The 26,321-nt window shown below is 39.8% G+C and overlaps 2 protein-coding genes across 4 annotated transcripts in view; one reads left to right on the forward strand and one right to left on the reverse strand.

The window, feature by feature from the left end:
• The window catches only part of IP3K2 (Inositol 1,4,5-triphosphate kinase 2), a 416,125-nt gene that overhangs the window by 197,328 nt on the left and 192,476 nt on the right, over nt 1–26,321 (reverse strand). The window lies entirely within an intron of this gene.
• On the forward strand, nt 11,153–25,614 carry LOC109030790 (uncharacterized). 2 transcript variants are annotated; one of them, XM_019041929.2, is made up of 3 exons: nt 11,153–13,792; nt 16,292–16,399; nt 24,293–25,614. In XM_019041929.2, exons 1-3 carry the CDS (start codon nt 13,681–13,683, stop codon nt 24,781–24,783), a joined length of 711 nt encoding a protein of 236 aa, XP_018897474.2. In that variant the 5' UTR covers nt 11,153–13,680; the 3' UTR covers nt 24,784–25,614. The 2 variants fall into 2 exon arrangements, with proteins under 2 accessions (XP_018897474.2, XP_018897473.2); XM_019041928.2 differs by lacking the exon at nt 24,293–25,614 and adding an exon at nt 20,672–24,078.

The raw sequence follows: 26,321 nt of genomic DNA on the forward strand, positions 1-26,321 counted from the left end.
GTTACGAAGAAACGACAGTCCCTTCGTCTAAACAGGACGTAGGAAAAATAAAACTTCGCGAAAGACTAAAAAAACTATACACGGAATATTATTTTCTTTTTAAAATTTGCTCTATGTTCTTTCTCTCCGTCCCTCCATCAAAAATATGTATGACGGCAAATTATTACTAGAAGCGGCAACATCCTTGGATTTTTTTAAACTAAACCAAACGAAAAAATTCATACATATCTTGAGATCTGGCTTCGAGGCTGACTAAACTGTGTTCACGCGAGCTCGTATGATACGGTCGGGATTTTTGACGAGAATCATAGAATTCACTCAGGAGCTGAATGAGTGCGTCAGTAATATAATGTGGAAAAGCAGGTGCCACCTTCGCGATGAAGGGGCTCCTCACGAGGTGTGAAGGTGAGGTGTGTGAGGTTCCTGCTTGGAACTCAGCATGAGAGGACACGAAAGTTTTGTGTTCATGTTTGTTTTTGCGACATATTCGTTCCTACAAATAGTGTTTTGTGAACGTTCCAGGCCCAATCCAGGTACACTATTTCATCATACAAGTGAGCTTTTTCATTTCGATCGCATTTAACAAAAAGGAACTGCCGCGATTATAATGTTGTAAACATGTTGCTTCTTCATAATTATCAAAAAATCTTCAGAGTAGCAAGTTTTGGCTTCCCACTAAAAAATTGTTAAATTCAATGGAAAATAATTGTGTGAATTTTAAAACTGTACTTATATTAAGTATTTTTAAAAGAAATGAAAAGTTGCACCATTTTGAAAACACTGTAATTGCGCTGGTTCTTTTTTGCTGAACGCGATCCATTTCATGAGATCCACTTGGATTGCACTATGCAGAAAGGGACTAAGAGCAATCTAGCGTCACTAAGATGGTGCAGCTTACATTCCTTGTGATAAAATTACTGAAACCATGCAAACATTTAAATTTAAATAGGTAATTTTCGTCTTGAAATCGTAGTTTATTGGGAGTGGAGATAAAACTTTTAGATGATCAGTTTATATTTGCAAGGAAAAAAGAGTTGCAAAGTCTTAGCGACATTGAAATACTTTTGGTTCCTTTTTGCACAATGCAATCCACTTCATCCTCACACAATTTGTATTGGAGCAACTACGTAGACAGGATTCTGGACGTGAGGCACGATTTTTAGCAATTTATTATTGATTGAATCTATTTAATTTGACAAATATTAAACGACTTACAAGCATACTGATCCCGAAATATTCTTGCCCAAAAACTCGAGCGAGATGTTATTATAGGACGGAATGAACCAAAAAAAGGATTGAAAAAACTCAAGATATATACACACTAGAAAACTCAACGAAAAATATAACACAATTAAAAACGAAATTATGAGTTGGAAAATAAGAAATGGCTATAACGTACCTTTAGTTACAAAAAATTCACCCGACACTCAATAAACAATTAATTTCTATTCGAATTAGAAAATAGTAAATTGAGTTCAGTAATGAATTTAGGAACCCAAAACAATATTTGATCCTCCGATAAAATATATTTTCACGAAAGCTATAATATTAAATCCCCCAGTCAAATAGCGATACCTATCAATAATACGAACTTCTATTCAGGAGAAAAAACAGCGAATATCTCCTCTAATAAGAAAACGAGTCAAATAAAAAAGCAGCACAATGTATAGCTCTGCATTGATTATTTCGCAAAATATAAAGATGTCGTATGATACGCCAATAATCAAGGTTCTCACTGAGCTTTGCTCAGAGGAAAGCGAAGCAATGACTGAGGTACCGACGAGCTTTCTTCAAGCCATGTTAAAACGCTCGAAACAGACAAATGAAACAGCGAACGTCAATCTCGTGTATATTTTGCATGACAAGAGCAATATTTTCCCCTCCTTCCCTCTCCGAGCCTTTTTCTACACGAGCAAAAAATGGGGAAAAACCCGAAATCCAATCAACTTTTGCCCTTGTTTTTTTTCTATAGGAGACTAATGAGCATTTTTGCGCGAGGTTCTGACAGACGATTTTATATGGTTGACAAATAACCATTTAAAAATCTATAAATAAGAGATACCATTCACGTACATCACCTACATCGTCGTCCCGCTGAGACGCGAGGGGTATCTCTATTTCCACGAGAGCCGCGGGAAGCATGGAGTTATGCGGAGAGCATGGCTCACGTGTAAATTGAGATACGCTCTTTCGTCAAGGGAGCGACGACGTCCACGGAAAAATTGACTTCGGCATAAAAAAGTACGAATAAAAGTGGCACCACTGTGCTGCAAAGAAGAATCTTATGAAGGGAACATTATTTAATGGGAACGAAAAAATGCCCGGAAAAACATCAAATCAAGTCGGAGTTAGGACGACTTGAAATTTTTAGTTGAACAAAGCCACAATTAGTTTGAAATAACTGCTCGAAGTTTTATTATAGCATGTTCATGAACGTAAATTTTGGATACAAGTGCAGCTTCACTACTTGTACACAAACTCCTTACGGAGTAACTCACGCTATTACGGAGCGGAATCGGAGTGTCATACGATTTTATGATGCTAACTTCACTTCGCATTTATTTAACTCAGGGTTATTGGGCCCTATATGAACATGGACTCCGGCACCAAATTTCAATCCTCGATTTTTAACAATGAACGATATGTTTTCCCCCGAAATATTTCGAAAATATGTTGTCACTAAATCACAGATACACGAATATTATTGGTTTTTTTGCTCGTCAAATTGGACGCATTTCTGTCAAACGGAGCGTCAATTGGACGTATTTATACGAAAGGGAACTAAGCGCCAAATTTCCAAATTTCAGTTTTTAACGGATCTGGATTCTCCATGTAATAGGCTGCTCTCACACGTAAATATGCCCCCAAAATACTAATTTCATCCCCTGGAATCAGCCCCTGAAAAATCGCAAAACAGGGAATCAGCGATTACGAATAAAATCAAAAGGAACTATATGTAATTCCCTTTGATTTAATGCGCTAACCCGGATTCCGAATTAAATCAAAAGGCGCTATCTCCACTTGAATCACTTGATTGACGCGCGCGCGGCGAAGCTTGGTGGAAACTTGGTGAAATTTAGTACCGGGGGTATTTTTGGACGGGAAACTCGAATTTCGGGTCAAATTTTGAAAATTCAGAAATCCAAGATGGCGGACATGGCCTAAAATGCTATCTCGGCCCCTATCCAGCCGATCTTGGTGAAACTTGGTATCAGGGGGTATTTTCGGACGGGAAACTCGAATTTCGGGTCAAATTTTGAAAATTCAGAAATCCAAGATGGCGGACATGGCCTAAAATGCTATCTCGGCCCCTGTCCAGCCGATCTTGGTGAAACTTGGTATCAGGGGGTATTTTCGGACGGGAAACTCGAATTTCGGGTCAAATTTTGAAAATTTCATAAATTCAAGATGGCGGATGTGGCCTAAAATGTTATCTCCTATTTAAACGCGCATCGCCAAAAAATCCCAGATGTCGTCCCCTGAGTGACGGTCACATATCGACCGTGCGTTCCCTCTGGCTCGATCGATGTCAGTGTGCACTGACATGGACAAGGGGCTTTTAACGAGCGAACAAATTAACGAACCCATCGGAATCACTTAATTTTCATTAAAATCACTGTTAGGTACTTTATTGGAATCGGAACAGTATTTAGAAATTCATGAGTATTAAGAGCGCGCTGGAAGGATTACGTGGTCAAAAGCGTGACCGTCACCTAGGGGTTCGTCAGGCCCCATCTTGACTTCCTCGGAGACGCGAGTTTAAATGGGAGCTCAGAATACGCAACTTCGAACTTGTTTTCCGTGGGTTAATAATGTTTCAAAAAATCGGAGAAAATTCCAGCGAACTGTGCGTACTCAATCCTCCAAAAAAATGCAAAAATTAAAAATTACTGAATAACCTCATTGTTAAAATTTTAAACTCCGATATGGCGGATGTGGCCTTCAACAATAGCTCAATGCCTGAATCGTTTGTGTGAAGTTCGGTATTAGGGGCTCAAAATGACAACAGAAACTGTTTTATTTAGATACGAAAATTTTAACATAGGTAATCAGCACATGAAGGGAATTCACGATCCGACGCTGCTAGGTAAACCACGCACCTCGACGAGGCGGTGTATTGTGAACGTACACGGAGAAAAAAACTTCGTGCGTGGGACCCGAAGTTTAGGTCATATGGATCTGTGAAGTTTTCGGATTGAGCATCTGAACACTTTCGGTCCAGCTGCTGAGGTTTTGATCACACATCTGAAACTTCAGTTCTTACATCTAAAGTACTTCGGTTTTCACATCCGAAAATTTCGGTTCTCACATCCGAAAAACTTCGGTTCTCACACCTGAAGACTTCAGACGTAAGAACTGAAGTTTCAGATGTGTGATCCGAACCTCGACAGCTAGACCTAAAGTGTTCAGATGCTCAATCCGAAAACTTCAGAGATCCATATGACCCAAACTTCGGGTCCCACGCACGAGTTTTTTTCTCCGTGTAGAGTGCCATATATTTAAAGTTTACAAACGTGGAAATTTCCACATCTCATCCACATTGGCAAGATGCAGCGGGAAAGCAGATTGAGGTTAGGTAGGTATATTTGGGCTCCCACCACCTCCGGCCTTCACAACCCGGCCCGTGCGCTTTACGCAGGTTCATTGGCGGCCATTCTAGACGTGTAGTGCGTTTGTTTAAGAAATAGATATCATTTTAAGCCACATCCGCCATCTTGGATTTCTGAATTTTCAAAATTTGACCCGAAATTCGAGTTTCCCGTCCGAAAATACTCCCCGATGCCAAGTTTCACCAAGATCGGCTGGACAGGAGCCGAGATAGCATTTTAGGCCATGTCCGCCATCTTGGATTTCTGAATTTTCAAAATTTGACCCGAAATTCGAGTTTCCCGTCCGAAAATACCCCCTGATACCAAGTTTCACCAAGATCGGCTGGACAGGGGCCGAGATAGCATTTTAGGCCATGTCCGCCATCTTGGATTTCTGAATTTTCAAAATTTGACCCGAAATTCGAGTTTCCCGTCCGAAAATACCCCCTGATACCAAGTTTCACCAAGATCGGCTGGACAGGAGCCGAGATAGCATTTTAGACCATGTCCGCCATCTTGGATTTCTGAATTTTCAAAATTTGACCCGAAATTCGAGTTTCCCATGCGAAAATACCCCCTGATACCAAGTTTCACCAAGATCGGCTGGACAGGGGCCGAGATAGCATTTTAGGCCATGTCCGCCATCTTGGATTTCTGAATTTTCAAAATTTGACCCGAAATTCGAGTTTCCCGTCCGAAAATACCCCCTGATACCAAGTTTCACCAAGATCGGCTGGATAGGGGCCGAGATAGCATTTTAGGCCATGTCCGCCATCTTGGATTTCTGAATTTTCAAAATTTGACCCGAAATTCGAGTTTCCCGTCCGAAAATACCCCCTGATACCAAGTTTCACCAAGATCGGCTGGATAGGGGCCGAGATAGCATTTTAGGCCATGTCCGCCATCTTGGATTTCTGAATTTTCAAAATTTGACCCGAAATTCGAGTTTCCCGTCCGAAAATACCCCCTGATACCAAGTTTCACCAAGATCGGCTGGACAGGGGCCGAGATAGCATTTTAGGCCATGTCCGCCATCTTGGATTTCTGAATTTTCAAAATTTGACCCGAAATTCGAGTTTCCCGTCCGAAAATACTCCCCGATGCCAAGTTTCACCAAGATCGGCTGGACAGGAGCCGAGATAGCATTTTAGGCCATGTCCGCCATCTTGGATTTCTGAATTTTCAAAATTTGACCCGAAATTCGAGTTTCCCATGCGAAAATACCCCCTGATACCAAGTTTCACCAAGATCGGCTGGACAGGGGCCGAGATAGCATTTTAGGCCATGTCCGCCATCTTGGATTTCTGAATTTTCAAAATTTGACCCGAAATTCGAGTTTCCCGTCCGAAAATACCCCCTGATACCAAGTTTCACCAAGATCGGCTGGATAGGGGCCGAGATAGCATTTTAGGCCATGTCCGCCATCTTGGATTTCTGAATTTTCAAAATTTGACCCGAAATTCGAGTTTCCCGTCCGAAAATACCCCCTGATACCAAGTTTCACCAAGATCGGCTGGATAGGGGCCGAGATAGCATTTTAGGCCATGTCCGCCATCTTGGATTTCTGAATTTTCAAAATTTGACCCGAAATTCGAGTTTCCCGTCCAAAAATACCCCCCGTACTAAATTTCACCAAGTTTCCACCAAGCTTCGCCGCGCGCGCGTCAATCAAGTGATTCAAGTGGAGATAGCGCCTTTTGATTTAATTCGGAATCCGGGTTAGCGCATTAAATCAAATGGACCTACGTGCAAAAATCCCCTATATCTCGCTTAATATGCATTTTTTCCTAATTTTGGCAACGTACGTAATTAGAGGAACTCTTCAGCTTTCAAACAAGCTAAAGTAAACCAAAATCGGTCCATTAGTACGGAAACGCCAATTGTTTTAGTCAAACTTGCTTTACTGAGAAGTTTGGAAATGGCGTTTAGCGCCTTTTCGCATAAATACGTCCAATTCAAGTTCCTTTTGAGGAATTTAGAATGCCGGATAGCGCGTTCTGTGAAACGGAACTAAGCGCCATGGAAAAGTATTGCGAGTATAAGATGGGATGAGCCCGACGCCCGGTTCCGCCGCCAATCCAAGCTCCCCTCTACCTTCCTCACCCTATGGCGCTTAGGTCCGTTTAACAGAAATACGTCCAATTAAAAGACATCACAGACACAATCACTATGGCTATGATGTGTTGAGTCAACACCCTTGTTTCCGATTTGAGAGGTTTTTCATACCCAACTCTCGTTCAGTGGTGAAGCGTGAATAATCGATTATCGATATTTCCCTTTTCATAGCTGTGGTAAAGAATCGAATATGAAGGTATTTATTGCAAACAACCCTGTTTATCGATCCTTTTCCATGAGTATACATGGCAGATCAATCGATACATCGTGAAGCACGCCGCGTGCCACCGCTCTCGTTCCTTAAAAAAACGTCCAAAAAAATTTTTTTTCAGAGATTGTACACAACAATATTATCGCAATTTGACTTGTTTCAGAACATGACTCAACGATCAGCTCCAACCCCGATTCGCCCCGCGAGCCTTATTCATCCGGGGAAGAATGGCCTGATGACACTCCTCCAGAATGCCTGGCCGAGTGCACGGAACTCGGGTTCCTGATCCTGCCGAATGGAACATTGGTATCGTTGGCGCGTCCGGTCTGGATAATCGTAAACCCCAAATCCAAACACCGAAAGCGCAAATGCGTATGTGACTGGGCTCACGCTTTTGAATCGGCTTTGAAGATATTACAGATGAACAAAGATGACTTTGCGGGGGAATACGAGAAAAGCCCCTGGTACGCGAAAGATTATTTGAAGAATTGGAACTGCGACCTGTACCGGTACAACTGGCCGCCTCGACCGCCGCCCTCGCAGCCGAAAACCCCCAAAAAGCAAGCAGAAGATAAGAGGAAACTCGCGCGGAGGCACTCCGATGTGTCGTCAAAAAGGTCGAGCTCATCAAGATCGTCGAAACAGGGTTCGCTCAGGCTCGGTTTGCCCAAAGCCGCTTTGATCAGAGCCAAGTCTGCAGCAGGGGTGATCAAGCCGCTTAAATCAATGCTGAAAAGAAAATCTGCGAGCGATTTGTTCGGTGGACTCAAGCGTTTAAAGTCCACGCCATAGTACTAGCAAAGCCACTCTTCATTATTGTGATTTGGACGTATTTCTGCTCAAGAAATCAGAGACAGGTGGGAAAGAAAGGATGTGCTCGATAGTCGAGGGCCGTAAAAATGAACGGGACGGGTAAAGGCGCCAGTGACGTCAGCGGCGACGCAGGTTGCCCGTGGGCGTCTTTAAGTCATGAGCCCTGTTCACAACGCTCTTTTGCCGTAACCACGGCTCATGAGTGCCGCATGCAGTTGGCGCTTAGTTCCGTTTGGTAGAATGTAAAATCCCGCTTTTCTATTTCCCCTAAGGGATTCACGCCCACTTTTACATTGTTTCTTATCCAGCTTTCTAGAGCATATTCCATCTTTCTCACTCGTCTGTAGGTCCGTTTAGCAGAAATACGTCCATTTATACCTATACTAGGGCCCACGAACGATGATCCCTGAAAAATCGGGCGAATAAACGCATGGACCATGTAAATGACAACGCTGCAAGATCGAGCACGCACATCGACGAGACCGGGTATTGTGAACGCGAAAAGCTATTGTATGCGAACTGCTGCTATTCCACCCCTATCTTCAGGTCAAAATTCTTCATAGGAAGCCCTTTCGTAAAAAATCAATTTCTTGTAATTTTGCCCCAATCTCTTCGTCCATTACATTGTTGGATTGCTCGTAAAATTCTGAGCTAAACCATATATAATTGTTATATACAATTTTTATTTTTTCCTTCTTTTTCCTTTTTGAAGTGAAGTCCAATTTTTATTTATAACATCGTATCTCGAACAGTAACTTTGCTGCTATTTGACCGATTTTTATAAACGAGGCCTCTTTTTACTCGTGTTTTAAAGGAGAGTAACGAAACACTTGCTAAAAAAAATGTTACACAACTTTCAACAAATTTTGGTTTTTTCTAGCGGGAGGGTGAAATTGTAAATTACGCGTAAGTAATTAGGGTTCGATTGTGGCTCGGCTCGGCATTGTCCCCGAACTCGAGACTCGGTTTGGGCCGGGGTGTCGCTGTTGCCAGTGTTTGCAAGAAATACCCGCGGCTCAGGGATCATCGTTCGTGGGCCCTAGTATATTTGGTACGTCAACAGTCTTACCAAGACAAGGTGCGATTTCGATAATTTTGATAAAATGACTTCTCATCAAAATTTTCTACAGAACACGCTTTTTGTGATGAAAAGTATTGAGAGTAACCTCAAATGGGGGTAGTAGTACCCTCCTTCTAATCTTCTCATTTTTTGTTATTTAATTTATTGTTATTAATTCGAGCATTATTGTAAAACGGAATAAAACCAATTAAATTAATCGAAATACCTCGACTAGATCATTTCAAAACTGGACCATACGGCCAATTTCATTGAGCATTTCTTAATTTGTATGAGCTCTCTTGAACACAAAGCGAAGATGTCATTATTACTCTCGTAACAAAATATTCTGATGAGAGTACGATTATACCTATGCATCGAGTTATTTTATCTCAGTTCTTATCAATTGTGCTCTTCACTGACTGAAAGCAAGACGTTTTCTTCGTTTTGTGAAGTCAAAGAAAGGAAAAGTTAATAAGTATGGATTTTACGGAGCAAATTTCAGACTAAAGAATTAGCAAATGAAACTCTTTGTTAGTTGAAAACCTTCGACTGAAGGCGTGGATTTCCTCTGGTCGTTAGAGGATCCTGCGGAAAAATAAAATAAACTAGTGAAATAAACAGCTGTTGTTTTTTCAAAATATTTTTCCTACTCTTGAGAAATGAAAGGAGAAAGACGCTTTTTGGAATTCTTTGAGTCAAAGAACCCACCTGAATTTGCCTTGGCCTTACAAGAATCTGCTTGCCAAGGGTGCACAGTGGGAAAAACAGCCGATCTAGCGCCGAAAAAGTCTTGACGCTCGGATCGTTCACTTTCCCATTGGTTTTTCACACTTTACCGGTCTTATAATATCGAGCCATACACTAATGACAACATTATGCGCCAATTTTTTGTAAATTCAAGAGTTATTGAGCCAAATTTAGTCAAGAGATCAGCTGTAATTTACTTTCCTTGAAACTGTGTTTCGGTTTGTGGTCTTTGATCGGCCAGCAGAGTTAATAAAAATATTTCTCGTCGTTTATGCTATTGTCGGTTACTTTCTTCATTATACTATGTAGTCTCTGATTTTTCACTTTATTTTGGAAAAGTTTGTGTGGTTATGTTGGGTGTTTCAAGGTAAAGTTATGGATTAGAATGAATGTAATCCGCAAGGTATTACTAAAGATGTTAATGATGAGATTGACATATTAATTGGCATGTACTCAATATTAAGAGCAAATAAGGAGGAAAAACACGCTTGAAATTTTAAATTTCCTAATAAAACGTTGCACGATGGAACAGTTTTTACTAATCAATAGAAAATCACGTGTCCTAATTTTTTTTCTAATTCCTGTTAGGATAACAGTTAAGTTCCAAACATTTAATTTATCATAAAGTGTTGTCAAACAGGAAATTTAATAGTAGAAATCCGTATTATCGTTTTACCAATACACTTTATTTTCATAAAGGTAAAATGAAGTATTGTCATTACTTGGAAATTTTGGCAATTAATTCCTTCCGCTCAATGCACCTAATGTTTTTCTTCTCAAGACTTAATGTGAAATGAAAACATTTTTAAAGGGCAGCAATTGTGAAGTAAAACATGATTAGTTGCACGGAACTATTTAAAATTTTCACGTCGTCGGGCAGGAATAGAACCCGCGTTCCTTGTTTCAGTAGCGAGACACTCTACCAACTAGGCTACAGCTTCAGCTTGAGGATGTGCTGAAACAGTTGCTCTTAAACGCGGGTTGCCTGAGTTGCGCGCGCAGCGCACTGCGCACGCACTTCTCCCCATGCGACTCTGTAATCTGACGCCAAACCCAACGGTACACATTCATTCTGAGCACATTTCCACTTCCTTTTTATCAAATATCTCCTAATGGCGCAAGGATGCGCACCCAAACTAAGGATTATCGTATTCTTGATAGTATGACGAGTAACTGGATATAAATATCTCGGTGGATCCGAGTGGATCTCAAAAGATACAGTCCATGGAAGTTTGAATTTGGTACTATTTTGGAGGCTAACTTTAAAAAATTGCTGTAAGTTAAAAAAGTGGATTTCAGAAAAGAAAATGGTATCCATGCTTTTAGAAAGGTCAGCCATTGCCAAAAAAAATTAAAAGTAACTACATGACGCTTTTCAATAAACACAGGAGGCTATTGAATGTAAACATTCAGAGGCGGTCCTCCATCAGCACCGCGCTACCCGGTGCGTTTCTGATGATTATCGCTGATAAGGTCGACCTTATGAAGTAAAACATGACTGATTCTTGATCAGTAGATCCTCAGGAACACGTACATACCAATTTTGTCCATTTCCATTGATGCCGATTTTCCGACTTTTTCGGCGCTAGACCGGCTGTTTTTCCCACTGTGGGGTGGCTCGCGAAACGGCTCAAATTTTTTGCTTTTACAAAAATCCGACTAACTGGTGACAGTTCACCCAAAAAGAAACCAAAAAATGAGCATGAGTCGATACCATTTTCGATACCCCTGGCTCCATCTACAGAGAATAAACGCAACTGCACGAAGAGTCATTGCCACACTGAAAAAAATGAGTTAGCGTCAGATGACTAAAAATGGTTTCTATACACTAACTCAAATTGTGTGATTTGGACACACATGATTTTTGGTTTCTGTACACTAACCACTATTAGTGCTGGGAACTAATTCCGCTACTCTAATTCGAATTCGGTAGGGTTGGGTCAACCTAACCTCAAAACTGAGAGAGGAGAAAACGGCATAGCGAATGATAACTGGACAATGCTTTCAGGAAAAGAAGATTTCTTAAAAGATGAGAGGTAAAAATAAACTGACCGGTTCCAAATGAACGACAGAAGAAAGGAATATCCCATAGGTATGTGCAAGTAGACAGAATTATCCTTTAGAGAGACACACACTCACACATGAAATGGTAGCGAATGTTCAAACCGAATAAACATATCTCGTCCGAACACTTAAGATATTCTTTTGAAATTACGGGAGAACACTAACTATAGAAGTAAGCAGTCTAAGTTCACAGATTTTCGTAAAATATAAACTGAACGCGGAACGCTTTAATCGCAATTTAATACAGAAGATTGACGACTGCAACGAATATCATGCTTGTTTACGTTTTGAATCGAACAGACGATTTCTAACCATAACAGGTTTATTTATGTTGCTTTCGAACGTTTTCAAGAAAGAGTGGACACTATAAATCATACCGGGAGTATTTACATTGTCGAACGAGCCCGAAATTTCACATTTCAATTGATTTTCACGAGCTGACGCGATTGAGGCTGTTGTACCGACGCAATTTTTTCGAAACTAAATAAATGTAACGGAAAATGTGGCAGTTAGCGTTGAGGGCGAATTAGTTTGACCCGAAGGTGAATTTGTCTTACCACAGCGCTAATTTTACAGTTAGTGCTGTTTTCCAATTCTGGTTCGCGCTATAGTAAAGTCAAGTCAGCGTATGAAGCGAATTGATTGGTGCTTCAGTACAATACATTAGTTCTGAAGCCTAATTTTGATTCTACTTGGCGAGAACTTACCAAATTAGTTCTCAACGCTAACTACTTTTTTTTCAGTGCACATTGTGTTGCCAATATTGTAACACACCTCTCCATAGAACCGTTCCGCTTGAAAATAATTATTTTTTTTTTCATTCGTAAAACATTTCGGGAAACATTCGTAAAAATTGGAAACACCCTAAAGAAAATGATGCCGTTAAACCCATGATCATTATTGCTCATAGTTACCGAAAAACTTCTCTGCCTCAAACCTCGGAGCTAGTAATACTTGCCGACCGAAAATGTTTAGTGCGTATTCAAAGTTTCATAATTTTGAAAATATTTTTCATGTTTCTAGAAAAGATAAATTCAAGAATATCATATTCATTCCAATTTTACCTCTGTTTTTAATTGTCTAACACTCGTAACCATCAACTCATCCTCTTATCGTAAAATATCTCAGAGAGGGTTCGTCGCGGGCAATCTGAGAATATAACTCGATTCCTCCAAAAATGTTAAGTTAGTTAAGTATGTTATTAAAAGATGTTAAGTTATGTTAAGTTAGGTTCCCTTTCCATTGAAGCCACTGATATTTCCTGGATGAATTATTTTCGATTTAAATAGTCATTCAAAAAGACTCAAGCGCCAGAAATAAAAATACGAGCAAATCACGGAAGATAGGTTTAATCAACCCGCTTAGAACTCTGTATAATTAATTGATCACATAGAGCTTCTCGATTAAAAGCGTTTTGCTGTTTTTTTCTGGGCTTTCATTTCTAGCCATTAGTCTTTTTTTAGAAAGACCAATTTTTTCCCAACAGGTATAGATTTCGGCCTATTTTGGATTTACATAAAATGTCAATTTAGTAATATTTGAATAACTATCGTTCGTACCTCGTTTGGGGACTTGAACCCGGAAGAGAATGACAAAAAGTATAAAAATCAGCATATCTTCTACAATGGTACCGAAAGAAAGTATTAGTTAACAGGTGTAGTCTGGGCATCTAAAGGCATACTTTGTTTCCGTTAACATTTGCAAGGCGCAGCTATTTCACTACGTTCCAAAAAAAAAATAAAAAAATAAATTGTAAATTGTAAATTTGGCAAGGGCGAGCCGTTTCACCGATCTATGAATTTTTTACAACATTCGTTAGGCAGTTTGCGACTTAGTGGCACGAGGGGAAAATGTTGACGTTTTCGGTTTCATTTTTCCCCGCATTTTTCCACTGCGCCTGCGGTTAACAAATGCGAGATAGCTTAACAATCGACTTTTCACCGTGGTTTCAAATGAAAGAAAAACGATAGACGAGATGGCCGATAATTCAGGCTTCGCCACCTTGCGGACGAAGCTAAAATTAGTCGAAAGAGTGTGTGCGTCAGTTTGATCAACTATTCATCCAGGCTAGCTCACTCAAAATGCAGAGGCGAGAAAGATACGTGCTCACAATTTTCTTCGTGACGAGCACATTTGTTTGGACAACAGAAGCGGGTTCGGAGCAGAGTCAAAATTACGATGATCAACCAATCGGTGAGCCAAGTAAAGCTTGTGTTTTAGATAATTTTGTGTTGTGATCAAATACCATTAAGCCCCTCCCCCTTTTGGTGCAGAAAATGAAGCTTTTTCCACTTACTCAATTATTAATGAAATATCTACATATAATTAGAAGATCGTAGGATTATATCAATGAAAACTCGATTAATTTGGTTTCAATCCATTGATGTATCAAAAATTAATTTAATTCCATTAAATTCACTTTCATTTGGATTGTGCATAAAATGTGCCTCTGACAGATTAAATAAACAAATAAAATCGTGTGTTTTCCTCGGAAAATACATTAAAAGTATTGATGGCTGACTCCTGAAAATCACTAGGAAATTCTGGTAACCAGAACTAGATTTCTGTCGGTGTTCGTCATTCATATGCTTGTGCTTACCAGCCGTGTTATAAGCACTGTCAAAAATCTAGCGGCGGCTCCTAGATTTCTTGGAGATCATACATGATCACATATTTAGTAACACTGGCATTTCTTCCTCGTGTTACATTTGAGAAAATTCTATGAGCATAAAGATGAATAAATGAACCTTTGACAAATGAACTTTTGACAGAATTGAATGAGTGAAAATCGAAGGAAAAATCTCAGGTTATTAATTTCCATTGTATTGTTGTCAAAAAAGACATTCTCCATACATAATAGTGGTCGAGGAGCGTTTTCAACTCGTTTGAACTGAGTGAAGAAAAAAAGCATATTCCATATTATGAGGCGAAAAGGGATAATTTCATCCATGTGCGTCATGTGTGTGCTTCGCGTCCTTATTTCCTGAGCCCAGTTAAAAGTGTCCTCACAAAATAATATGAATAGGTTAGATTAAGATTAAGGGTGGGTACATGGTGTTTACGTAACATTTTTACTTGACTTAGGAAATCAGGACAACGATACATGCTCCAACTGTCTGTTTTGTCCATTTGACATTCGAGAGTGTTGTAAATAAAAATTCGACTATTTTCTTAAATGCATTTGAAATTGCAGGCCAACAGACGTTCCCATTATCATTTTAGACTTTTTTGATTGCTGATCACCCGATAGACTAGCCGATGAATACATTATCTTCAGTAGTTTGTTTTCGAAACCCTTGTACTTCAGGTGTGCTGCGTTACGTTTCGTGATTTTGAGAAACCGCAAAATCGTCATATCTTTCAGCATCCACGTTTCATCACCGGTGATATTTTTACCTAGAAAATCTGCATCTAAATTTGAGCGGCGCAGTGGCCGTTGGCAGATGAAAACACGCATATTGTGCTTGGCTTAACACCCATGGCAACTTCGTTGCAAAACCACTACGCAAGTTCAACTTTTGTTTTTAAATTCCCCGATCCGACCCGTGGGTAACAGGGTTGCAATTTTCCATGAAAAATGAAAACTTGAAATTTCGTTTGAGGTATTTCATGAAATTTCGAAAAAAATGAAAGTTAAAAAAAATATAATTAAATTAAATGAAAAGCAGAGGTATCGTTTCAGTATTTTTTAGCAAAAGTTACATACCCAGCTCCTGAAAATATGTTTAATATATTTTACTACTTTGTGAGCTTTCAAGAAATATTTCATGGAAATTTCCAATCATCCATATTTTTCATTGCACTCGTGCAACTCTGGTAAGAAAAATTCAGTTCGCCTGAAAGCTTTCGAATCGTCAAATACCCGTTACGGCTTTTGTTTTTTGTTTCTAAAAAACTTGATTCACATGAAACTCGTCGGTTGACGTTGCCGGTTTGACTTCATAAATCTCACTTTCCACCGATTTTTGCCCGTTTTTAAAGTCTCTTAAACCAAACATAACTCTTGCACGACTTAAAAACTTAAACTGCTTTTAACGTATTAAAACGATACAAAATTTTACGCAGCTTAACATGAAATTTAATGATCTTAGTTTGCCCTGAAAACTTACACATTTTTTAAAAATTGCAAAACACACTTCATCACATATGCACTACATTTATGTTGAAAGTGGCAACGGATGATAGTTCAAATCCCTTGAAAACACGAAAGTCATTAGAGTAGCACTATCTAGACCTATGAAAACGTCAATCGGATCGTGCGTTAGAGTGCTCTGACTGAAGTTCGATTTCTAATAGAGCATATATTGTAGATGTATCGCGCATACATATACAACCGTTTCAAAAACCCTCCCAAAATACTTATTTTTATTCGAAACTGCTCCTGTTTCCTGTTTTTCAACGCAAGAAGTTGACATCTTAACGGGTGTTTCGAGCACTTTTGCTTCAACTTAAACACCTTCACCTCGACCAAAAAAATAACACATTGATTCGTGGATTCCACTTTTTAGGATAGTAGTTTTTTACATTAAGGCAGTTTCTAGGAATGAAAGCTTTGACTTACGCAGAATCCCGTTTTGACCGCGCGGTTACACTGATTGTGAGAAAAATTCCGCCGTGTCACGCGAGTTTTTTTCCGATAAAATATTCTGCGTATGAATGCGTATCATCCAAAAAGTTTTTTTTTGATTTCAGAACTACCACCTAGACCACGCCGCAGAAAACACAAGGAAACTGAGGATCTCCCGCCGATTCCGTCCGAAGTTGGAGGCACCGATGAACCTGCGTTGAATTTCGATGCAGGTTTGACCTTATTCATTTCTAAATTGAATTATGCTCGAATGTAAATGTGTCTATTGTGACACAAAGTCATAGTTGACTGTCTTGGTGGCACAATGAAGCTTAACATAGGTTTTTCAAGTATTCTTATACACTGGAAAAAAAAACACATTGGATCTAGAGTCCAGACTCTTGAAAACATTGGTAAGAAAAAGGACTCTTGATTCAATCAGATTTAAGCTTAAATCAAAAGGAAATCCGCTCAAATTAAGAGGCTTGGTTCTTGATTTAAGCTTAAATCTGATTGAATCAAGAGTATTTTTTCTCGTCGATGTTTTTAAGAGTCTGGACTGTAGATCCAATGTGTTTTTCTTTCCAGTGAAACAGTAAAATGTTTCGGAGATCATTAAATTGGCGGGGGGGGGGGGGGGGGGCTAAATCATATCAGAACAACTTCACAACGTATTAGGAGATTCTCCCAATTTCTCAGAAATGTATGGCTTCCGCACCGTAGTAACTTATTCACAAATTCAATCATTGAGCGAAGTATTCCATAAAATTCTACTTTAATGCGGTAAATTTCTCAAAAAGTCAAAGCGCTTTCGTACAAGTTTTGTGAGTTCGCAATAAATTTTACAGAATATCAACATCCTTGTCATAAGTTTTCGTCAAAATTAGTATACGTTGAGCGGTCACTCTTTAAGATATAAAACCAATTTTTTTTTATTCGTGCAACCGAGCGTTCGCTTCATGTAATCGCACTGCTTTCATTAGTTAGTTCTTTTAACGTCGTAAGCTCGGTTGTACAAATCGAACTTACGGTTGCATAAACTGGAATTTGGGTCCGACTGTCCAAATAGTTACGATGATATAGAACACCATTACTTTCGATACCTTCATTTTGTGGATATGTAATTTTATCTTCTAGGAAGTCAAGATAGTTGTACATTACAACGTGTCTCGACCCATCCAACTTTTCTACTCTGGCGTTAAGATCTTGGAGTCAGTCGAAAAAGTTAAAGTTCTCCCTCATTCTCTGGATATGCAATTTTACCTACTTAGAGGTCGAAAGAGTAGTATCACGCGTTTCATCCCATCCAACTTTTCTACCCATGCGTTAAAATCCCTGAGTCAGTGGACGAGAGACCGCAGGTTATTTTTCATTGGTGCATGTAGAAATGTAGATATGCGCAAAAGTTTTGTTGCTTCATAATGGTGACAGGACCTATAAAAAGGAACCTCATCTTTCGGAAGAAAGTATGAACTTGGCGTGAAAGACAATCGCGAGAAGCCCCTGCAAAACTTAAAGAATACTTCAAGCATCACGTCGTCTTCCCGAGCCTGCGCCGCCGAAACCCGATCTCTAGTCTCGCTATTGTTTCTTGAATCGCGCAGATGAGCACGCTACTCGGACCACATTTAGCAATTAGGAACTAAAAATCTTTGACTCAGTTTAAAAATAAATGTGTCATTAGTTTCTCTATGCAGATAGGTGTTATTATTTATGAGCCAGAAGTTGTAGTTCCGAATTGCAAAATGTGGTCTAGTTGATTTAGCTCCAGATGATTTAAGCCAAATGTTATTTTAAGTAGTACATTTAAGAGTCAGGAGTGCTAGTGAATGGGACTCCAGGATTTGTAACAGCAATGTACTTAAAAAAGGCTGATGATAATTTGCGAGACTATTTATTTATTTAAGCGAGGTTTCCCTCCACATTTCTCCTGAGGCATCTCTTGTATCCCCATTAGAAGAGAACACTGGAAAAAAGTAGGTTGGATCTAGTGTCCAGAGTCTTAAAAACATTGAAAAGAAATAATACTCTTGATTCAATCGGACTTTTGCTTGATTCATAAAGAAATACACTTAAATCAAGAGGCTTGGCTCTTCGATTCAATGAAAAATCCGATTGAATTAAGAGTCTTTTTTCTTGTCCATGTTATTAAGAGTCTAGGCTCTAGATCCAAATTATTTTTTTTCCAATGAACGCTGACGGACGAGCTGAAAAACCTCGATAGGCGATGAAAATCTGGAACGAATTCCTATCCAAGTGTCGGGGGTCATCAGTCCTAAAATCGTTACTTCTTATTATTTTCAAAAGAAAATTTGGCGGAAATGATGTATGGTGGCAGAATTTGATCGATTTGATCAAAATTGGACGGCCCGTCCAATTTTGTAAATGGTGCATGGTGGCCCTTAGTCATCAAATGGTATATGTTGATAGGAATTTCATCACCTATCGAGGCCTAAAAATGAAACTGTACTGTGCGAAATGTACGTTTAAAAATTTGGTAACTCATCTCACTGCTTCTCTCCGTTCTATCCATAGGCCTGTCCCACTCCAAGTGGATGGATGCAGTGGCGTGGCGTGCTTTGCGATAAATCGATTGATTCGCCATTTAAACCTATGGAAAAAGATCGATTATCAGGGCGTTCGCAGCGAACACCTTAATAATCGATTCTTTACCATAGCTTCAAATGTCGATAAATCGATAATCGATCCTTCACGCCACACCACTGGATGGATGCTCTGAGCATTTGTTCGGGTGTACAAAAAATGATTTTGGAATGAGGAAAGGTTCGCAGAATCTAATTGATGACGGAGCACTGAATCCGAATAACTCGTTTTTTCCCATTACGTGAGAGATTTCCGGCATATTGAATTTTCCTCGGAAATGGAATTAACCAGGGGGTGCATGCACGATTTGCCAGGGGATTGATGCACGCTTGGAAAAATGGATGCCATTTTGGATTCAAAAGTAAACAAGAATTATGAAAGATCGAAATGGATTTTCCCCTTTTAAACCCCTATGTAACTTCCTGCTTAAGCCTCCCCTCATAACAATGTAAACTATGAGGACTTTTCCTAGAAAACAAACTATTTGAAAAACGACTACGAATATAGGACCGAAGTCAGTAAGAAAAAGCAACCAGCATTTTGTGTGAATATTGGAAGAAGAACACAAAGTAATCTAAACCTGTTTTCAATATATTTGGTTCGTTTTTCTTTGAGTTACATTGACTGAAGCTTTGGGTTACATTATAACTAAATTTTAAATTACAATTATACAGCCTCGTTAAAAATTAGGTGGAAGGCCACAAGGATCGAACCAGGATCGCATTAGCGACTGTCTGATGAGCTAACCACTTGGAGGTCGCAACCATTAAAGTAAATCAAGAGAAAAAAAGAGTACGTTAGTTCAGCAGGAAATTTTCTACTCAGAGTAACCTTCGGTTTCGGCCGACTTTACCAAAAATTTGGTTCATCAACCAATTCTTTTTGGATGAGCTGACCGAAAAAGCAGGGTTGCCATAATTTTTTCATCTTCAATTTCGCTGACTTTCCCTGACTTTTTCCTGACTATATATGATTTTCCCTGACTCCAAAATCTTCGGATTCCCTGACTTCCCTGACATTTGAATACAAATTTTAAATTACACTCACTACTGCTGAACGTACCTCTCAAAATTCCCTGACTTTTCCTGCGAATTCCCTGGCGTTGCCTTACTGGGCAACCTGCCCGGTCGCTGCAAATTCCCTGACTCTTCCTGACCTTCCCGCTGGCAACTCTGCTCAAAGCAAGGTTGCCACAGAATTCGGAAAATGAAATTCCCTGACATTTTCCTGATTTCCCTGACACATTTCGATGAAGTTCCCTGACGATTGAAGATATGGAAAATGCTTAGGAAGACATAATAGAAACTATAGTTTTCAGGCATAATTTGTAATCCGAAACCTCAAACCCATTTTAGGAAGCAAATAAAGAAGATTTAACAAATTTTCACTGACTTTCCAAAATTCCCTGACATTTCCCGGTTTTCCCTGACTGCGGCAACCCTGTCAAAGTAACCCAAACTAACCATAAAGACGGAAATTTTCATCCGTGCATGAATACGGCCCTGACGCGTTGAATCAAGACCCATTTTAGGAAGCAAATAAAGAAAATTTAACAAATTTTCACCGACTTTTAAAAATTCCCTGACATTTCCCGGTTTTCCCTGACTGCGGCAACCCTGTCAAAGTAACCTTAAAGACAGAAATGTTCATCCGTGCATGAATACGGCCCTGACGCGTTGAATCAAGACCCATTTTAGGAAGCAAATAAAGAAAATTTAACAAATTTTCACCGACTTTTAAAAATTCCCTGACATTTCCCGGTTTTCCCTGACTGCGGCAACCCTGTCAAAGTAACCATAAAGACAGAAATTTTCATCCGCGCATGAATACGGCTCTGACGCGTTGCGAATCAAGAAAAAATAAACGGGAAGGCTAAAAACTCTCTGCATTCCTGTTCGAAGGTTTATGGACGGACGACTCAGACGGGGATTGGGAGCCCGACCTGGACCCCAAATCGAAGGCTGTGGAGAGATGCGAGAAGCGGGGAGAGATATATTTTCCGGAGACCGGACTGAGGGTGCTCTTGTTTCGGCCGGCATCGAAGCTTGGCCACGTCACATGCAGGTACTCTAAAGCAGCCCTCAAATTAATGAAGATGCAGGGGCTCAAAGGCAAAGACTTGCTGATCTGGCAGTACGTGAATTATTTCAACCCCCGGGCGGGCAATAAGTATCTGGAGAAGCGTGGGCTCAGCATACGGGTGGAGCTTCCGGACGAGAAATCGAACGATCTCTCGAAGAAGACTGCCGGGAGGACGGGGACCTTTAAACGGGACAATTGGGAACCGAGGAAGTCCAGTAAATCTTTTCGATATACTCAACGCGTCTCTTCGAATGCCTCGCACATCAGTGGAATTTCTCAGGTGTCGAGAGTATCGCAGGCGGCGAAAAGTCCTGCGTAAAAAATTCCCTTCATTTTTCAAAACCAAAAAATTCGGATCATTTTCAGGCCCCGATTGATCCAAGGTCGATGCGGATTTCGACTGAGATCAGAGACGGTAAATCGTAGGTTTTCAGACGAAGGGACGTAACTCCATTCCAACGTTGCAAAATAGCCTCAAATAATCATTTTTTTCACGGTAAGACGACGCACACTGGGCCGAGTCAGTAGGAGAAGTCGAACAAAATCTGGAAATTTTGAAAGCTTGTATTCTCGAAAACATTCGACGAAAAAGTCTAAGAGTGGTTTGATTGGTTTTTTCGTGAAATTTCCTGTCAGAAACACCCCTTGGAATTATATTTGCGACGAAATAAACGTAAAATTTTTAAATTTTAGCCAAATATTTCATGTCCATCTTCTTCTACGAGCTTGTTCTGTGCGACGGTGCGATAAACGCTCAGAATGAACTACTGTGTAGGGCGCACTGGAAAAAAAGTTCGGTCGCATGAACTGAACGTTCGGTGTTTCATATAATTTCAACTATTCGGCTTGCCAAACTAAACTTCTTTCACGTAAAATTCGATCGTCGATTCCTTATATTTTTGAACTGATTTTGGAATTTTTCGATTTATTTAGAGTGAAATTGTGATGAGATAACATGTCTTACAGAGGTCTAATTTTTACCTTGTCTTGTGGTTTTGGCAGATATTTGCATGTGATCAGAGGATTGTAGTACACTCTTTGGTTAGAAACGCCAAACAGTCTTCTAATAGGAAAAATTTGAAACGTTTAAATGTAGTTACGTTCTTTCGTCCGGAAAACAACGATATGTGGACGTATTTCTATCAAACGGAACTATGGGCATTAAGACATGAGCCCTGATACCCATAAGAGTACATGCAAACCAGGGCTCACTTCATAATGTACATAGGTCCGTTTGATAGGAATACGTCCATGTGACGCAGAAAATCGGAAGCCTCGAGTTGGAATAGTGCTACGGTATCTTTGAAAATGTATTGATTCTTATAGAAATTATGATTCTGTCTTGTTAAGGATGAGCACAGTGTCGATGAAAAATAGGCTTTCACACAATCGATTTTAACCATTGCCTGATTACATGGCGTCTTACAGACCGGTCAAATTTTCATCCTCAATGTTCATACGTTTAGATTTCAATTAGACGTACCTATGCTAGAAGGAGCCAGAGATTAGGAAGAAGGAATGTGAAACATACTGTGCTCTTCCTTTGCAAGGCAGCATTCTTCAGGATGTTCAAAACTCCTAAAATCTTCAACACATGAAAAAATGTAACCCCTCTCCCCGACAAGGAAATACATCCCGTCATGTTCAGAACACACTAAACTTACAATGAAACCAGTTGATTTACTTAAATTTTCCTTTGCGTTTATCTCTTTCTCCCACATCCCGCTCCCTGTTGTTAAAACCAAAAGACTTAGCATTAGGATAAAGGTTGTTTTAAATAATGAATAAAATAATTATTAGCATCATATTACATTTTAAAAATTTCATACATTTTTTGATGTTTTGGAGAACATAAAGTCTTCAAAAGACTGATTTAAATTTTTGTCAGTAATCATTGAAATTAGACTAATAAATACAAAGAATAACATCGACTTTTGGGCCGTGGCATCGTATTCAAGATACTTTCCATGAGAGTGATTTACTAGACCCAATGGACCTAGTTTAGTCAAAAGTATTAACTTTTTTGGCTTATTCCAGAATCAACGCATCTGTCATTGATTTCTTTGTATAAAGTGGTGCATTCATGACAGGTGCGTTCATGTCCTTCACGGTTAAAAATTTCCGTGTTCATGGTTACTTAGAGTTACCTCCCTCAGTCAGATCAACCATAAGGAATTGGTTAATTAATCGAAGCCCTAAGTTATGCTGAAACATCTGGGGACGGAAAAAGTAACCTGCTATGCTTATGTACTCTTTTGTCTCTCGATATGACTCAGAGGTTGCAACATGCGAGTGGTTGGCGCATTGAACTACGACCAGTTAATTATCCGAGGCGATCCTGGTGAGTTGCACCCAGTTTTCAAGGATGGGCAACCCAAAGATTCGGCCAATGTAACTCAAACATTTGCTTATTTATAACCCAAAGAAATGCTAATCAAAAATGGTAACCACAAGTTTAGATTTTTTGTTTTCTACTTTACATATTGACAAGAAATATCCGTTGCTTTTTCCTCAAAAGTCACGCAGAACGTGGAAACCCATGTTTTCCTTCAAATCAAATCATGCAAAACATGTGTTGCGAGTGGCTAGCGCATTGGATTTTTACAGATGCAATCTGAATACGATCCTGATAATTGGCGCCTAATTTTAACGAGGTTGCAGATTCTTAACACAAAAATTTAGTCGCTTCAACACAACATTTTGATCGATTTGACACAGATGAAACTAACACTAACAAAATCAACCAGCAGATTGTGTTACTTGGTGTTTACTTCCCATACCAACACAAAATTTTGGTTACTTTTTCTTACTGTGTATGGCGTTCTGCCTTGGCTCGGCACACCAAAAAAAAAGTTGCTAAAGTAACATCCCGGATGTTAAAAATACGAGCTACAACTCTTGAATGTTGGTATGAACGCTATGGTTGTTCGTTCAACGTAGCTCGGATGGTACTTCAACAGCCAGGGTGCTCATAACAACATTCAAAAGCTGATTAATATCCGGGATTTAAAAATATGTGCGGCAACTCTTAAATGTTGATATGAATGCTACGGTTGTTAATTCAACGTAACTGGGATGTTACTTTAACAGCCATTTCATAACAACATTCAAGAGTTGTCGCACATATATTTTTAACATCCGGGATGTTACACTGGAAAAAAACACATTGTATCTAGAGTCCAGACTCTTGAAAACATTGACAAGAAAAAATACTCTTGATTCAATCGAATTTTTGCTTGAATCAAAACGAAATCCGCTTAAATTAAGAGGTTTGGTTCTTGATTTAAGCTAGATTCTGATTGAATCAAGAGTGCTTTTTCTTGTCGATGTTTTTAAGAGTCTGGACTCGAGATCCGATGTATTTTTTTTCCAGAGTACTTCAGCAACTTTTTTTCGGTGCAGAATAAAACCTGCGTATTTTCATGGCCTCTTTGACGTAGGTGGTTCCGAATTGTCATCCGGCGAGACCGAACCGGACACCTCCTTCGTTCCGGACTTGCGGAGGAAATGCGAATCCTACGGCGACCTGGACTTCAACGGAGTGAGGGTCCCTCTAAAGCGACCGTGGCACGAGTACACATGGGACGGCCGCAAACGCATCGTGTGCCGATGGTCCCCGGCGTTCCTGAAAGCCATGGACGTCCTGAAAGTCAACATGCCGCGCTTCAAGAACATCTATTCCAAGAGCCCTCTCCTGGCGCGCGTTTATTTGTGGTGGATGCACAAAACGCGCATCAAGCGTCCGCGAAGGGCCGACGGCTCCGATACTGGATATTTCTCCGACTCGTCGTCCATCTCGAGGATCGCATCGCGGATAACCCCGAAAACCATTTCCAGACTCTTGAGCTCGCCTAGCTCCCGATCATCTTCCAGTGGTTCCAGTAGTCGTTATTCCAGAGCTGTCTCTCGAACGTCGTCCGGTTCTGGTTGAAAATTCGGCGGACGCAAAGACGAAGAGAGGCCCTTCAATGGTCTCTCGGCGGCAGGTGGAGACTTTTACTTTCTGGTTTTCAACACTTCCTATTGGACAATTATATAGGAGCAACAGTTATCTTACATACTGGGTGGCTGCTGAGCTTCGTGTGATGTCATGAGTTAAACGAGTTTACCAAACTTCGGTTTCTTTGCAACACGAAGTACTCAACACGTTCTTGAGCACACTGAAAGAAAATATTGGTTGAATTTACCATTCCTTCAAGCTGTATAAAATACAGCGTGAATTCAAAGTCGATTCTGCCAGAGGAATAGTTACCTGTACCAGTATAAAGTAACGTTTACCTTTTTTCTGGCTGGAATTGACTCTGAATTGACGCTGTGTGAAATACAGAGTGAAGGAATGGTGAAATCTACCTATCTTTTCTTCAGCGCACCCACCCAGTAGGTATGATCAACAGTTGGATGTTGTTGGTGTCCCGGAAGTAAGAACTTCCACCATTTTGCCGTGCTAAGGAAGAATGCTGTATGAAAACGAACGTTCATGTATGCAATTTGAGTAAAATGCAGTATATTAGAAGCGAATAAAACTATATTTTAAATGATTGTAAGTATTTTGCTTAAAATTTTCGTCCATTTTTTTCGGTCCCTGGCAGCCTGATGAGATCCAAGATGAGTTAGCCGAATCCTGATATGACCATACATTGTTTATGTTGGAAAAAATATTTCGAATCGGATAAACAAAGTTGATTTCATAAATGTCAGATCGGTAGAATAAAGCTCGGCTAGTCTACTCTCTAGATAAATTACCACGAGGAAAAATAAAAAAATAGAGTTGGAATTAGTAAATGGACTCTGATGATTTTCAGTACAAGTACTAGAAATGTGATACATCTGCCTAATCTGAACATTTTCCGTCCTCGAGTTTGCACTGAAAATCAGTACAGTCAATTACATAACTCTGATTCTAATTTTTTGTTTTTTACCTGACTCCGATTTCCTGCAAATCGTGAAGACCTAGCGCTATTTAACCGCCCTGTTACCACCAGTAATTGGGTCTCATTTTGAATTGCTTTTTTCAAAACTAAGAAATTAGATCTCACTTGCAATCAGAGTAAAACTCACGGCGATACTAACAATTAAAACCTACTTTTCTGTTATTTTGAAATACCTGCCTGCAACGGATACCAAACTGCTCCAAGAAGCCGAAAACATCTGAACCAATCGGGGATGAACATCTCAGTGTCCACACTCTCCCCATAAATAAATGTACACTAGTAAAATGGACGTGTTTCTGCCGAACGGAACTATTTGCATTAAGAAATGAGCCCTGAGACCCATAAGAATATATGCATAACAGTGCTCACGTCATAATGCTCATGGTCCCATTCGGTAGAAATACGTCAAAATGTAGTATACGATGCCGAGACTGGCAACGGTTGCTCGATCTAGTTCAGAGGATCAGCGCGCGGCTTGCCCTCTTACACATTTCAACCATTTAATCGTGCCGAGGATCTACTCATTCTACTCTGCTCA

This window comes from Bemisia tabaci, chromosome 3 (assembly GCF_918797505.1).
Source record: "Bemisia tabaci chromosome 3, PGI_BMITA_v3".
Classification (NCBI taxonomy): Eukaryota; Metazoa; Arthropoda; class Insecta; order Hemiptera; family Aleyrodidae; genus Bemisia; species Bemisia tabaci.

Bases quoted from the DNA above. Each gene is read 5' to 3' on its own strand.
- LOC109030790 (XM_019041928.2), top strand. From the start codon at position 13,681: ATGCAGAGGCGAGAAAGATACGTGCTCACAATTTTCTTCGTGACGAGC. The intron at 13,793-16,291 runs GTGAGCCAAGTA...TTTTGATTTCAG, and splicing joins TTACGATGATCAACCAATCG to AACTACCACCTAGACCACGC. The intron at 16,400-20,671 runs GTTTGACCTTAT...TCCTGTTCGAAG, and splicing joins TGCGTTGAATTTCGATGCAG to GTTTATGGACGGACGACTCA.